The sequence below is a fragment of the Myxine glutinosa genome, chromosome 6 (genome assembly GCF_964187855.1).
Source record: "Myxine glutinosa chromosome 6, kmMyxGlut1.1, whole genome shotgun sequence".
Lineage (NCBI taxonomy): Eukaryota > Metazoa > Chordata > Myxini > Myxiniformes > Myxinidae > Myxine > Myxine glutinosa.
Window position 1 is genome coordinate 2,712,993 of NC_136266.1, and position 14,161 is coordinate 2,727,153.

The 14,161-nt window shown below is 49.0% G+C and overlaps 1 protein-coding gene across 1 annotated transcript in view; it reads right to left on the minus strand.

Annotated features, from left to right (window-relative positions):
• The window catches only part of CFAP251 (cilia and flagella associated protein 251), a 173,872-nt gene that overhangs the window by 14,852 nt on the left and 144,859 nt on the right, over positions 1 to 14,161 (minus strand). Inside the window, exon 18 of the mRNA XM_068119135.2 lies at positions 10,994 to 11,084. Within this exon, the coding sequence (XP_067975236.2) occupies positions 10,994 to 11,084 (91 nt within the window). The remainder of the gene's footprint in view (positions 1 to 10,993; positions 11,085 to 14,161) is intronic.

The window sequence follows — 14,161 nt, forward strand, 5'->3', positions numbered from 1 at the left end:
GTGGGATCTTCCAAGGAGACGGTCTTTACCCCCTTCTGTATTGTCTGGCTCTGGACCCACGAAGTAACCTCATCAATTTTTTTTTTTTTTGTGTACAAGATCGAGGCTCGTGAAAGAGCTAACATTAATCACACAAAAAGTCAAACCGACACATAAAACACAAAATAAGGGGAGCGGTAGACAAGATGGGGAGAGAGGGGGAAGGAACAAACACAACATTTGAGAGCAGGGACATCGAGGGAACTGTGGTAGGGAGAGGGCTTGGGGGGAGGCGGGAGAGGTATAAAACATTTGGACACTGCAAGGACTTCCAGGAAAGAAGTTGGAATTTCAAAAATGTGGATCTGGGGTGAATTAGCGGGACACAAAATTATCTATTATCACGGAATTATCAATGAACAAGGACACGGATACACCATAACAACCAATAGTAGAACATCCAAAGAAATAGGAAAGGTGACACATCGACTACACTTGGATGATTTAAAGCTCTTCTCGCCAAATGACCAAAAAAAATTGACAACTAAAACTAGTAAAGTGGTTTTCCGAGGACATTCAAATTGAATTTGGACGAGACAGGTGCGCCAAATGCACATTTGTACGAGGTAAACCAACAAAAACACAACATAAAAATTGACCTTCAAACAACAATACAACAGTTAGAAAACGAAGCATCATACAAATACCTCGGAGTAGAAGAGGGCCACCAAATATGACAGAAACAAATGTGCAAAACAATCACCAAAGAATACCTACGTAGAACGAAGCTGATCCTGAAAACATACCTCTCCCCAAGAAACAAAATCAAAGCCATAAACCAGCTCGCATTAACACTGTTACAATATAGCTGTGGAATAATAAACTCGGCCCAATCAGAAATCAACAAGTTAGACATCGAAACAAGAAAACTCCTCACCATCCACAAAATGTTCTACAAAAACCAGTGCATCCCGAGAATGTACCTGCCGAGACGAGAGGGAGGGAGCGGCCTGATGGAACTCAACCAGGTGCGCAGAGCGATGAGTGTAGGACTAGCCGAGTATGTGAAATGTTCAACAGACTATCGGATGTAATTTGAAAACAAACATGAACACAACAAACCTGAAAAAGTACCCCTAACTCACCTCGCAAATAATTTCCAAAAACACGTGTGAATAGAAGATGCCGCACAGGAAAATATAACGGCAACAAATTGCAAAAAAGACAAAAGAAATATACAAAGAGAAATATCAAGAAATATACACCAACAACTGTGAGAATGACAAAATAACAGACAAAAACCCCCAAAAAAATAACAGAGTGGGGATAGACAAAGAAGGTTCATTGGAATGTCTAAGCAGAGGTCAGTTCAACTGGGACGGAAAACGAATCATAATAAATCCCAAAGATCAAGGACTACACCAATGGATTTAAAAAGATTGCGGGACTGAGCCAGACGGACAAGTGTAGATTCTGCCAGACAGAAACAGGAAGTACTAGTCATCTGCTCTGGGGATGCAAAAAACTATTATCAGAACAACTTTACACACAACGACACAACAAAGTATGCAAAGTGATTCATTGGCAAATCTGAAAAAAATGTAAACATCCCAGGACCAGAAAACTCATGGAAACACGAACCAAGGTCAATCATTGAAAATGAGGATGTCATGATCATGTACAGTCACGTGAAAAAGTAAGTACACCCCATGTAAAGTTTTGACTTTTTCAACATATTTCAACATACAGCTATTTGATCTTCATTTCAACAATGTTGATAGATAAAGGTGATATAATATAACAAATATCATGAAACATTTACATTTTGTAGTCCATTGTATAATTTAAATAAACAAATGCAAATTTCACATGTGGAAAAAGTAAGTACACCCTTGGCTCTAATAGGTGGTATTGCCCCCTTTGGCAGAAACAACCTCAAGTAGGCATTTCTTATAACTGTCTACCAGCCTCTGACATCGACTGGGAGAAATTTTTGCCCACTCCTCCATGCAGAATTCTTTCAGCTGTGCGATGTTTGAGGGGTTTCTTGCATGCACAGCTTGTTTCAAATCCCCCCATAACATCTCGATGGGATTTAGATCCGGGCTTTGACTTGGCCATTCCAGAACCGTCCATTTCTTTCTTTTCAGCCATTCCTTGGTGGATTTACTGGTATGTTTAGGGTCATTGTCATGTTGCAAGGTCCACCTTCGGTTGAGCTTCAACTTTCCGACAGATGGCCGCACATTATCCTCAAACACCCTCTGGTACAATGAAGAATTCATCGTGGATTCTATGATGGTGAGCTGCCCAGGCCCTGATGCAGCAAAGCTGCCCCAAACCATAATATTTCCACCACCATGCTTTACAGTTGGTATCAGGTTCTTGTGGTCAAATGCTGTCTTTGGTTTTTGCCAAACATGTCTTCTGGTACTGTGGCCAAATAGCTCAACCTTCTGTCCAGAGCACATTGTTCCAGAAGTGCTGGTCTTTGCCTAGATGTTCTTTCTGGACAGCAAAGGTTTCCTCCTGGCACACCTCCCATGTAGATCAAATTTGTGCAGCCTCTTTCTAATGGTAAACTCGTGCACTTTGACATCAACAGTGACAAGAGATACCTGTAGGTCCCGTGATGACATTCTAGGGTTTTTAGAGACTTCTTTCAGCATCTTGCGGTCTGCTCTCGGGCTGAACTTGCTGGGGCGGCCTGACCTGAACAAGTTGGCAGTTGTTTGGAATCTTCTCCACTTGTAGATGATCTTCCGGACAGTCGAATGATTGATTTCAAATTGTTTGGAGATATTTTTAAATCCCTTCCCAGACTCGTAGGCATCTATAACCTTCTTTCTGAAGGCCTCAGAGAGCTCTTTTGATCTAGGCATGGTGACGTCGCACACTTGAACAACAAAGAGCAAACCAAACGAAATGTCTGAGGTTTAAATAAGACAGGCACTTTGCTGCCAAACCCGTTTTATACCCGATATGACAACGGCGAAAAACGATGACCCTGGTCAAATACGAAGGAAGACAATGTATAATGAGGGTAACAAAACAGAGCATAGTTTTACCGTAGCTGTGCCCCTTAAAGGTATATTTGAATTTTGTGATTATGATAAAGTTCTGTATGGACTTAAAATTAGATTTCAACGACAAAGGAATACTAATGAAAATAGATTGTTTTTTGGGGATGCTAATGCTCTCGGTGCTAACAATAAATTTGTTATTAATGAGCTGTGTTGTTATATCAGCGAATATACTCCCAGTCTTAAAACGAAAGAGATGTTGAATAGAAGACTTAACTCAAAGACTCCGCTAAATGTAATGTACCTTAAAATAAGATGCCAACACATTAAAATGGACAAAACCACTTACAATTGGAATTTGGGTGTTCTTCAAGGAAAACCACGATACCCTTGGCTCATTTTTAAGAAACCCGATGGAGATACTGCTACTGATAAGAATAATGCATTGTGTGATAATGCTAATGTAAAACAACTTCAGGTTTCTCTAGATGGAACATATTATCCACTAGATAGATTGGAAATTAATTGGGAAAATAATGATTATGCCGAAGCCTGTAAGTCTTACCAAAAGGTGTGTGAAACTAACGGTAATCCAGACCCCATTTTGGATATGATTGCATTTAAAAATCTATATACAATCTACGCGATTGACCTGTGCGCTCAAAAGGAAACTATAAAGTCGAATAGAGTAGATACTTGCCCAAATATTGAAAGGGTGGGAAGTGGAGAACTTGATGCATATTGTTTGCTCGTGGAAGAAACAGAACTACAGATTAATACAGATAATGGTGTTATGACTAACATCACATAAGTAATGTAACATGAGTAATAAATAGAAATTTTGTATGTTTAGGGGGCATTGTAGATTTTTTTCTCATATAACTAGGGAAAAAAATCTTTTCATAATATATAAAAATGAGTAAAGTAACAACTGACGTATATATTAATCAAATCAATCGTGATAAACTATCGTCTTGTATTCAAAATCAAAAACCTTGTACGATTAACATTCGTACAATTCAAAGAAAGGTGATATAAAAATTAGTGTTTTGCTCACAAAGGTGCAGGTTAAAACATTAAATAGTACCGGTTCGCTTATTTTTAAAATGTCAAAACCTATGCTGAAGAAATATTCGGTAAAGGAAATAAACGGAGGATTTCTTCCACTTCTATCCGTAATCCCCCTAATTACCGGTGCTATAGGTGCAGCGGGGGTGGCGACGAGTGGTATTTCAGCAGCGGTAAGAGCCGCTAACGAAAGGAAAGCTCAACTAGCAGCCCAAAAAGAAAATGAAAGATGTTGTGAAAATCAACCAGATTCACAACGTGTTCCATATGTATGGTTTAATCTCAATCAGATCTGTACATCATCCTGTAAAGTACATCAAGCAACATACATGTCAGGATCTAGGCATCATATGAGAAAGATTGAATATATCAGTCAATGCAAGCAAACCTAGAATATAGGCGGGTACGTACCATTCAATTCTACATGGCATTGTATAATGATGTCGCAGGAGTGGCCTCGAGTCGCGGACGTCCGAGGTCTTATAGACACCGCCCAGCGGTTTAAGGGAGCACCAAACCTGGGTTCAACTTTGGTACAATTTCACCACATTCTCCCCACCGTTAGAACTATACTGCCGCTCGGCAGGAAGCGAGTGCGCGTCAGCATTAATGGATTGAGGAAGTCATCATTTTATTATTGGGGTGTTAAAGACATATTTCCCTATAAAGTCAGTCGGTCCTTCCATAGCGGTCAGGGTGGCGAAATTACCCTGCCAAAACAGGGTCGGAAACTACCGGGTACGACATCCCCAAGCCCGGAGTCCCCCTGCTTCGGAGTAGCCGCTGGAGGCAGGTGTCGGAGGGGCACCTCAGTGCCTTCACTGCTTCAGGCAGGGGTGTATCAGGTGAAGGGAGGGATGGTCATGTGGGTCACAATAGTCTAGTCTTACAGCGGGGTCGTCGGCACAGTAGCTAGATAGGATACGTTGTACCTTGGCGAAGAGCGAATGTCCATTCGTCGCAATGCAACACATGTATAAATCAGTAAGCCTCTTTACAGTAAGCTGTAACCGTAAGTAAGGTTACATGACAGGAGGCCATTACAGTAAGTCCATTGCAGTCTGTACCTGCCTAGGCTCCCAAGGGTACATGATCGATCCATGTTAGGTCCATGTCATGGAATTACAGTAAGCAAGTACAGTAAAGAATTACAGTAAGCTGTAACAGTAAGTAAGATGACATGACAGGAGGCCATTACAGTAAGTCCATTGCAGTCTGTACCTGCCTAGGCTCCCAAGGGTACATGATCGATCCATGTTAGGTCCATGTCATGGAATTGCCGAGGGAGAGAATCGATGAGAGCCATAACGAGAGTTACTCGACACCGGCAGCGGCCCTGTTGAATCACGAGACTCGAGCGTCCTCCGACGGCAGCTCATACGCATTACAAACTCTTGTTCCTGCACGTGAATCTACCGTTGGCAGCGATCCTTCGCACGAGACACGGGCGGCCTCTGAAGGCTGCCTGGACGACCGGCATGGCTGATTACGACGACGCACAAAACGACCGGAACGCGCCTCCCCAGCGGAGCGTGCAGAACCTCCGCGATGCATACGGCAATCCCGTCCTGCAGTACAGCGCTCGGAGGATCGGAGAAGATCGGCTTTACCGGCTGCCGAGAGAACGTCCCGGATGGACGACAAAAACGACCGAAACGCGCCTCTCCAGCGAAGCGCGCAGAACCTCCGGGATGCATATGGCAATCCTGTCCTGCTGTACAGCGCTCGGAGGATCGGAGAAGATCGGCTATACCGGCTACCGAGAGGATGCCCCGGATGGAAGGATTGTCCCATTCAAAGCGAATTGAATTGTCCCATTCACAAACCGAGAGAGAGTCCCGGCTGGACAAACCTTGTTTGTCCCAGCGTTGTCCCGGATGGATTGTCCCATTCACAAACCGAGAGAGAGTCCCGGCTGGACAAACCTTGTTTGTCTCAGCGTTGTCCCGGATGGATTGTCTAGATGTCGAGATGATTGTCATGCTAGATGTCCCGGATGGATTGGCCATCCACGGATGTCCGACCGATCCATCCATTCAACGCCTTCATTGCATGGCACGGATCCAGCCGGACCGCGGATGGATCGACCATCCACGGACGCAAAGACTCAGAGACCCAAAGACAGCCATCGCCCCGGATGGACTGTCCATCCATGCTAGATGTCCCGGATGGATTGTCCATCCACGGATGTCCGACCGATCCATCCATTCAACGCCTTCATTGAATGGCTCGGATCGACCATCCATGGACTCAAAGACTCACTCAAAGACACAAAGACATCCATGGACGTCATCCTGGGTCCCCACAAGGGGCGAGGTGGGAGTCGTTATACCGAACGGCATCCGGATCGCGGATGGATTGTCCATCCTGGGTCCCCACAAGGGGCGAGGTGGGAGGCGTTATACCGAACGACATCCGGATCGCGGCATCCGGATCGCGGATGGATTGCCCAACCTCCTGGGATCCCCCCCCCCCCCCCCCCCCCCACCGAGGTTGCAGCGGCGCGCTGCATACCGAAGTCAGACGACCTTCACAGTCTGGGTCAGTCTGAGTCACAGTCAGTCTGGGGCAGAGGGAAAATGGAATCAGACGAGGCGTCTCGCAGTCTCGAAATGTGCATGGATACGAGCCAAGAGATCTGTCCGATAAACAACAAGCCCAGAGTCAAGGGCGAGCAGGCAGTACGGTGCCCCCGTTACTTGCGCAGGAGACAAGGGAGTCGGGCACGACGCTCAATGTCACCATTTCACGAGGTCACCGTGTACTCCCTAAACGGCGCGGGCGTGCGACCTTGAGGTAGCGCTGCGTTACGTAGTTTACGTCGTTTACGTAAAGGACATTTGGTACGTAGTTTACCAAGGTACATGGAAATGTAAACGAATCCCCGATGATGAGATCGCGTGAAGCACGCAATTACGTTAATGACGCCGTAGAGCAAACGCGTGATTAGTCGGTGACGTCATCAATTGGTTCGGGCGCGTGCGCTTCGTTGGCGAAACCGAAAGTCGTCCTCGGCCTGTCGAGCCAGCGTGGCACGCTGAGACGAGAGGGCGAGCACGCTGGGCCGCAATAATTTGCACGGCCTGAAGTAGCGTCTCGTTCGATGGCTTTCGGGCAGGGTTTGTCCGGGGTTGAAGCGGGGAATAGCGGCAGCAGTGCGGTAGTTATCAACGGTATCTAGCATGATACGATACATCACGCCAACACAAATCACATTTCACAAATCACATTTCACAAATCCCCGAGTGCCATGAACCCCTTAGAACCCTTTTAAGATTGTTTATTAAGGTTATGACAGCGGAAGAAGATGAAAGTTTAGGAAGCCCATGCTCAGCGAGTCCCCGAGTGGAGCCAAATGAGCCTCACGCGTTGAGGCGAGTCCGGGCAGCGGTGTTCGCCGGCCTCGCTGAGAAGCCATGCGTAGGTGGGATTCCGACCAGCAGCAACGGGGCCACAGAGTAGTGCCAGCGAGGGGAATCGCATGCACTTCGCGTGAAGAAGGGGTCCATCCAGCGAAGTGCGGCGCGCGCGACTGGCGCGTCGTGCCTAATGAGGATGCCATCCAGCGATGGTGCAGCGCGTGATTCGTGCGGGAGGAGGTGATTCTGGCGAGCAGCGATAGGAATCGCCGGCCTCGCCGAGTAGGGCCCGCGAAGGGAGCAACGTGCGGCTTCGCGGCGAGGAGGTGATTCCGAGCAGCGATCGGAATCGTCGGCCTCCCAGAGTATTGCACGCGATGGGTGCAGTGCACGATTCGCGCGGAGGAGGTGATTCCACCGAGCAGCCCGAGTGAGCCGGCCGTGTGAGGCACAGCGTGATTCCGACGAGCAGTGCGCGATTCGCGCGGAGGAGGTGGTTCCACCGAGCAGCGAGGGGATTCGCGTGGAGGAGGTGATTCCACCGATCAGCCGGAGTGAGCCGGCCGTGTGAGGCACGGCGTGATTCCGACGAGCAGTGCGCGATTTGCGCGGAGGAGGTGGTTCCACCGAGCAGCGAGTGGTCAGGGTGAGCCGGCCGTGTGAGGCACGGCGTGATCCCGACGAGCAGTGCGCGATCCGCGCGGAGGAGGTGATTCCACCGAGCAGCGAGTGGTCGGAGTGTGCCGGCCCGCGCGGAGGAGGTGATTCCACCGAGTAGCGAGTGGTCGGAGTGTGCCGGCCCGCGCGGAGGAGGCGATTCCACCGAGCAGCGAGTGGTCAGGGTGAGCCGGCCGTGTGAGGCACGGCGTGATCCCGACGAGCAGTGCGCGATCCGCGTGGAGGAGGCGATTCCACCGAGCAGCGAGTGGTCGGAGTGTGCCGGCCCGCGCGGAGGAGGCGATTCCACCGAGTAGCGAGTGGTCGGAGTGTGCCGGCCCGCGTGGAGGAGGCGATTCCACCGAGTAGCGAGTGGTCGGAGTGTGCCGGCCCGCGCGGAGGAGGCGATTCCACCGAGTAGCGAGTGGTCGGAGTGTGCCGGCCGTGTGGAGGCATGGCCGACATGGGAGTCGTGATCACTCGCGTGGGAATCTCATCTCGGGCCGAGGCACGCAAATCTAGGATGATTCTCTCGGACGGAGCCGTTAGCGTTTCGAGCAACCGAGGCTAGACTCGTACCTTCGGCGCCAAGCGGGTCCGTCGTTCCGACGGGGTTGCGGCCCAGGACATTTCCCAGTGGCCTCCTTCAGCAGGCGCCTTGCCGGAGTCCGTCACGCCTGCTCCGGCGTCTGGGCCCCAGGAGAGCAGTTCGCGCTTTGACGGCGCGGTTCCGCAAAATGCTTGCGCTTCCGGTCCCGTCCCAGGTTTGGTGCTCCCTTAAACCGCTGGGCGGTGTCTATAAGACCTCGGACGTCCGCGACTCGAGGCCACTCCTGCGACATCATTATACAATGCCATGTAGAATTGAATGGTACGTACCCGCCTATATTCTAGGTTTGCTTGCATTGACTGATATATTCAATCTTTCTCATATGATGCCTAGATCCTGACATGTATGTTGCTTGATGTACTTTACAGGATGATGTACAGATCTGATTGAGATTAAACCATACATATGGAACACGTTGTGAATCTGGTTGATTTTCACAACAAAAGACATAACAAGGAGTTGGAGAAATAACTTAATGGGAGTAATGTAGTTAGTGGAAGTGGTGTAATTGTAGATTTTGCCGAAAAACTTGAAGGACTACCTAATAAAGCGAGAGCGTTAGTTGGAAATATGCTTTCTTCTATCGCACAGGCGGGTGTAAAACTAACTAAAAGGGGTAATGGATTATATCTTTCCCCTAAATAAAAAGAAATGGAGTGGTGGTTTAAACATCTTGGAAAGAATACAACGTCAAATATAGAACTCGATAAATATTGTAAGCAACTAAACCTCGATAACGTAAGTATTTGTACGAGGGATGAATTTCCAAAGTTACCTAAAAATACAGATAGTCCCCGACTTACAACGGGGTTACGTTCCGTCATGTCCGTCGGACGTCCGTTCCGTCGGAAGTCGGACCCCCTTTTGTGGACCTGTATTTTCAGGTAGTAGTTGGATCATAGCTCCAAAGTATGTGTACTATCATAGTATCATGTGTTAGTCTTAGGACGTTAATTACATGGGACATGTATTTCAAGTTAGTATTATGTCTTGAATTACATGTACCTATTGAACCACCTTTAGAGGCCATTTTTCCCTGCAAAGCAGGGGTTGGCCTTTTTTGGGCACCGTGGTCCCCTTTTTGAAGCAATGTTTTATGGCCGGATGCCCTTCCTGCCGCCAACCCTGTTGGTCACCTTTTTCGACACACAGGGAATTACCAGTGAACTGGTACTCAATTTGCCGACCTCTGAAGGATGACAGGCTGAGTCAACCCCCCTGGCGTTAATTCAGCGATCGACCGCGATTCGAACCCAGGATCCTAGGATCCCAAGCCTGCGTCCTAACCGCTAAGCCAACACCAGGCTATAACACCATGTATTAAGAGAAACTAAATTTAAATATCCTCTTAACATAGTAAATATATTTTGGCGTAAGTGTGATGAGGAGGCATCTATGGGGGATTGTGCTATGACTACGTACCCAACGCTTATGACAACTGATGAAAATAATTCTCCAATAGAGATTATAACAACATTTCGTAAGGATAATGTTTCTGGTGATAATATTGATGTTGTATCGATCCTCAAGATTTGATGGGGGCAAACTGTAAGGTTATTTGTGCAATCGAGGTTTCTCAGATCCTGGTTGGTGAGCATGGGTTGTTCATTCGATTGAAAGTTAATGATGTTGTTGTTAAACAAATATTTGAAAAGACACGTAAACGAATGGTTCGTAGTATGTAAGGGATGAGAGTTCCTATATAGCGATGGATTGTATTGCCTATGGTAAGCCTGGGTTTTTGCGTTCCTGCTGTAGGAATTCACATTCGCTGTCACAAATATTCACAAATGTTTGACAAACTTGCAATATACCAATGTTCGCAAAATAATTTTTTAACCGTGTGGTTAAAAAAATTGGTTGTATATAATTATTTAATTATGTTAGAAACTGGAAATTTGGGTAAATCGGGAAAATCATGAAAATCAGGAAAAATGACAAATTTGAAATTTTTTAAAAACCTTTTTTTTTTTTTGGAAAATCGTGAAATCTGAAAATTTAACAATTAATTGGTCACTTCCGGTTTGTGGTGAGTCACTTTCCTGTTTTTGGGTCGAATCCGTTTCGGTTTTGAGGCAAGGGGGGATACGGGGAATGTGGGGATTCTGCTCTGGCCTGGCCGTGTCCCAGAATGAACCTTTTACTATACTAATGATGTGGATAACAAGAATGTGATCATATGAAAAATGAATGCTGTACAATCAAGTTTTGATTAGAATTTGACAAATGAATGACACTGTAGTAGAAGCAATGAGTAAATGTAAAGATTCATGAAGAAGAGTGGCTTGCCTTCATACCTTAAACAGGTCACCTTCACGGCCTCCTTCAAGTAGTGTGTAGAAAGGGTCCAGACCAGGTCCAGCCAGGGCTGCAGCTGCTTGTAGGGTGCTGCACACATAGTGGGGGTTGGGAGGGGTCATTGTGCTGGAGTTGGGTAAGGGGCATTGTGGAGGATTGGGGTAAGGGGCATTGTGGAGGATTGGGGTAAGGGGCATTGTGGAGGAGTGGTGTAAGGGTCATTGCAGAGGATTGGGGTAAGGGGCATTGTGGAGGATCAGGGTAAGGGGCATTGTGGAGGTTTGGGGTAAGGGGCATTGTGGAGGTTTGGGGTAAGGGGCATTGTGGAGGATCAGGGTAAGGGGCATTGTGGAGGATCAGGGTAAGGGGCATTGTGGAGGATCGGGGCAGGGGGCATTGGGGAGGATTGGGGTAAGGGGCATTGTGGAGGATCAGGGTAAGGGGCATTGTGGAGGTTTGGGGTAAGGGGCATTGTGGAGGATCAGGGTAAGGGGCATTGTGGAGGATCAGGATAAGGGGCATTGTGGAGATTCGGGGTAGGGGGCATTGTGGAGGTTTGGGGTAAGGGGCATTGTGTAGGATCAGGGTAAGGGGCATTGTGGAGGTTTGGGGTAAGGGGCATTGCGGAGGATTGGGGTAAGGGGCATTGTGGAGGAGTGGGGTAAGGGTCATTGCAGAGGATTGGGGTAAGGGGCATTGATTGTGGAGGATCAGGGTAAGGGGCATTGTGGAGGTTTGGGGTAAGGGGCATCGTGGAGGATCAGGGTAAGGGGCATTGTGGAGGATCAGGATAAGGGGCATTGTGGAGATTCGGGGTAGGGGGCATTGTGGAGATTCTGGGTAGGGGGCATTGTGGAGGTTTGGGGTAAGGGGCATTGTGGAGGATCAGGGTAAGGGGCATTGTGGAGGTTCGGGGTAAGGGGCATAGTGGAGGATCAGGGTAGGGGGCATTGGGGTAAGGGGCATTGTGGAGGATCAGGGAAAGGGGCATTGGGGAGGATTGGGGTAAGGGGCATTGTGGAGGATCAGGGTGAGGGGCATTGGGGAGGATTGGGGTAAGGGGCATTGTGGAGGATCAGGGTAAGGGGCATTGTGGAGGATCAGGGTAAGGGGCATTGTGGAGGATCGGGGTAGGGGGCATTGGGGAGGATTGGGGTAAGGGGCATTGTGGAGGATCAGGGTAAGGGGCATTGTGGAGGATCCGGGTAGGGGGAATTGTGGAGGATTGGGGTAAGGGGCATTGTGGAGGATTGGGGTAAGGGGCATTGCAGAGGATTGGGGTAAGGGGAATTGCAGAGGATTGGGGTAAGGGGCATTGTGGAGGAGTGGGGTAAGGGACATTGTGGAGGATTGGGGTAAGGGGAATTGTGGAGGATCAGGGTAAGGGGCATTGTGGAGGTTTGGGGTAAGGGGCATTACAATAATAATAATAAAGGAGTCTTATATAGCCCCATCAAGCAGAGTAAACTACCCTCATGGTGCTTTACATTATCATGCGAACGCACACACACCGCACACACACACACAAACATACACACAAACATACACACACAGACACACCTTCACTCTTGCCCTATTCCTCTCCCTCCCCATTCAAAACCCACAGATGTGTACTCGCCCCATCCTCCTCCCCTCCCTCCCCCGCACAAGTACACAGACATACTCTCGATCTCTGTCCCACCTCAAACCAAAGGGAAAACATGACTTAGACTTTGAAAGACTTGTGAAACAGATCGGTTTTGAGGGAGGTTTTAAAGGCAGGAAGAGAGTCAACATGTCAGAGGAAGGCAAGTCATTCCAGAGCAGAGGTGCAGCAAAGGAAAAGGATTTCTCGCCAAACGACTTGGTGCTGGTGCGCGGCGGCTCTAAGGTCATAGAGTGACACAGTTTGTGTGTGTGTGTGTGTGTGTGTGTGTGTGTGTGTGTGTGTGTAATGTTACCGATAGACTCCTAAACGGAGAGGCTTACGTGCTTGATATTTGGCATAGACATGGCCATTGAGCCTGGGACGAACATGGCCGAACTCAAAATATTTGACGATCCATATTTTTTATTCATATTTACCTCAGCGCATTTCAGCGCACGGAATCAACGGAATCAGAGCAGGTGGGCGCTGATTCGCTCAGAGCGATCACGTGATGACGCTATGAACGATATGACGCTATGAACGATATGACGCTATGACGCTATGAAACGCTATCAACGGTATGAAGCTATGAAAAAAAAAATCTGAGGAGGATTCTGAGGAGGAGGAGGAGGATTCTGAGGAGGCCGGCTGTCCCAATGAAAATGAAAAAAAAAAATTTGAGGGGTGGGAGAGGGGGAGAGGGGAGAGGGGGAGAGGGGAGAGGGAGGAGGGAGGGGGGATGGGGGAAGAGGGGAAGGGGGAGGGGAGAGGGGAAGGGGGAGGGAGAGGGGAAGGGGGAGGGGAGGGGTGAAGGGGGAGGGGAGGGGGGAAGGGGGAGGGGAGGGGGGAAGGGGGAGGGGAGGGGGGAAGGGGGAGGGGAGGGGGGAAGGGGGAGGGGAGGGGGGAAGAGGGGGAGGGGAGGGGGGAGGGGGGAAGAGGGGGAGGGGAGGGGGGAGGGGAGGGGGGAGGGGAGGGGGGAAGAGGGGGAGGGGAGGGGGGAAGAGGGGGGAGGGGGGAAGAGGGGGAGGGGAGGGGGGGAGAGGGGAAGGGGGAGGGGAGGGGGCCAGGGGGGAGGGGAGGGGGGAGGACCAGGGGGGAGGGCCAGGGGGGAGGGAAGGGGATGGCCAGTCAACAATGACGTTGCAGTTCTCATGGTCGGAGAGCAGCACAACAATCGGACATAGTCCTGCATATTCGCAACAGCACGAAGCAGATTTTGGAGACTCACCGATCCTGTGACGTCCTCCAGTACCGGCGTTGCCGGGCGGGGGAAGGGAGACCCGTACATTCCCAACCCGTACATTCGCCCTCTCGACTCAAGCTCACTCGGACAAAAGCCTCGCACAAATTACACCGTGAAGGCCCAATGGTCATGTCTATGCCATAAATCACGGGCGCACTGAATTGAAAATATATAGAACGCTCATACTCCGTGAAAAGTGAAGCCGCCGTGTCGCCATCTTTGTCAGCACGACTCGACCAACTCGCTTCGCGGATCTCGTTTTGTGCGGCAAGAAACTGCTCCAATCGGTTACGGAAG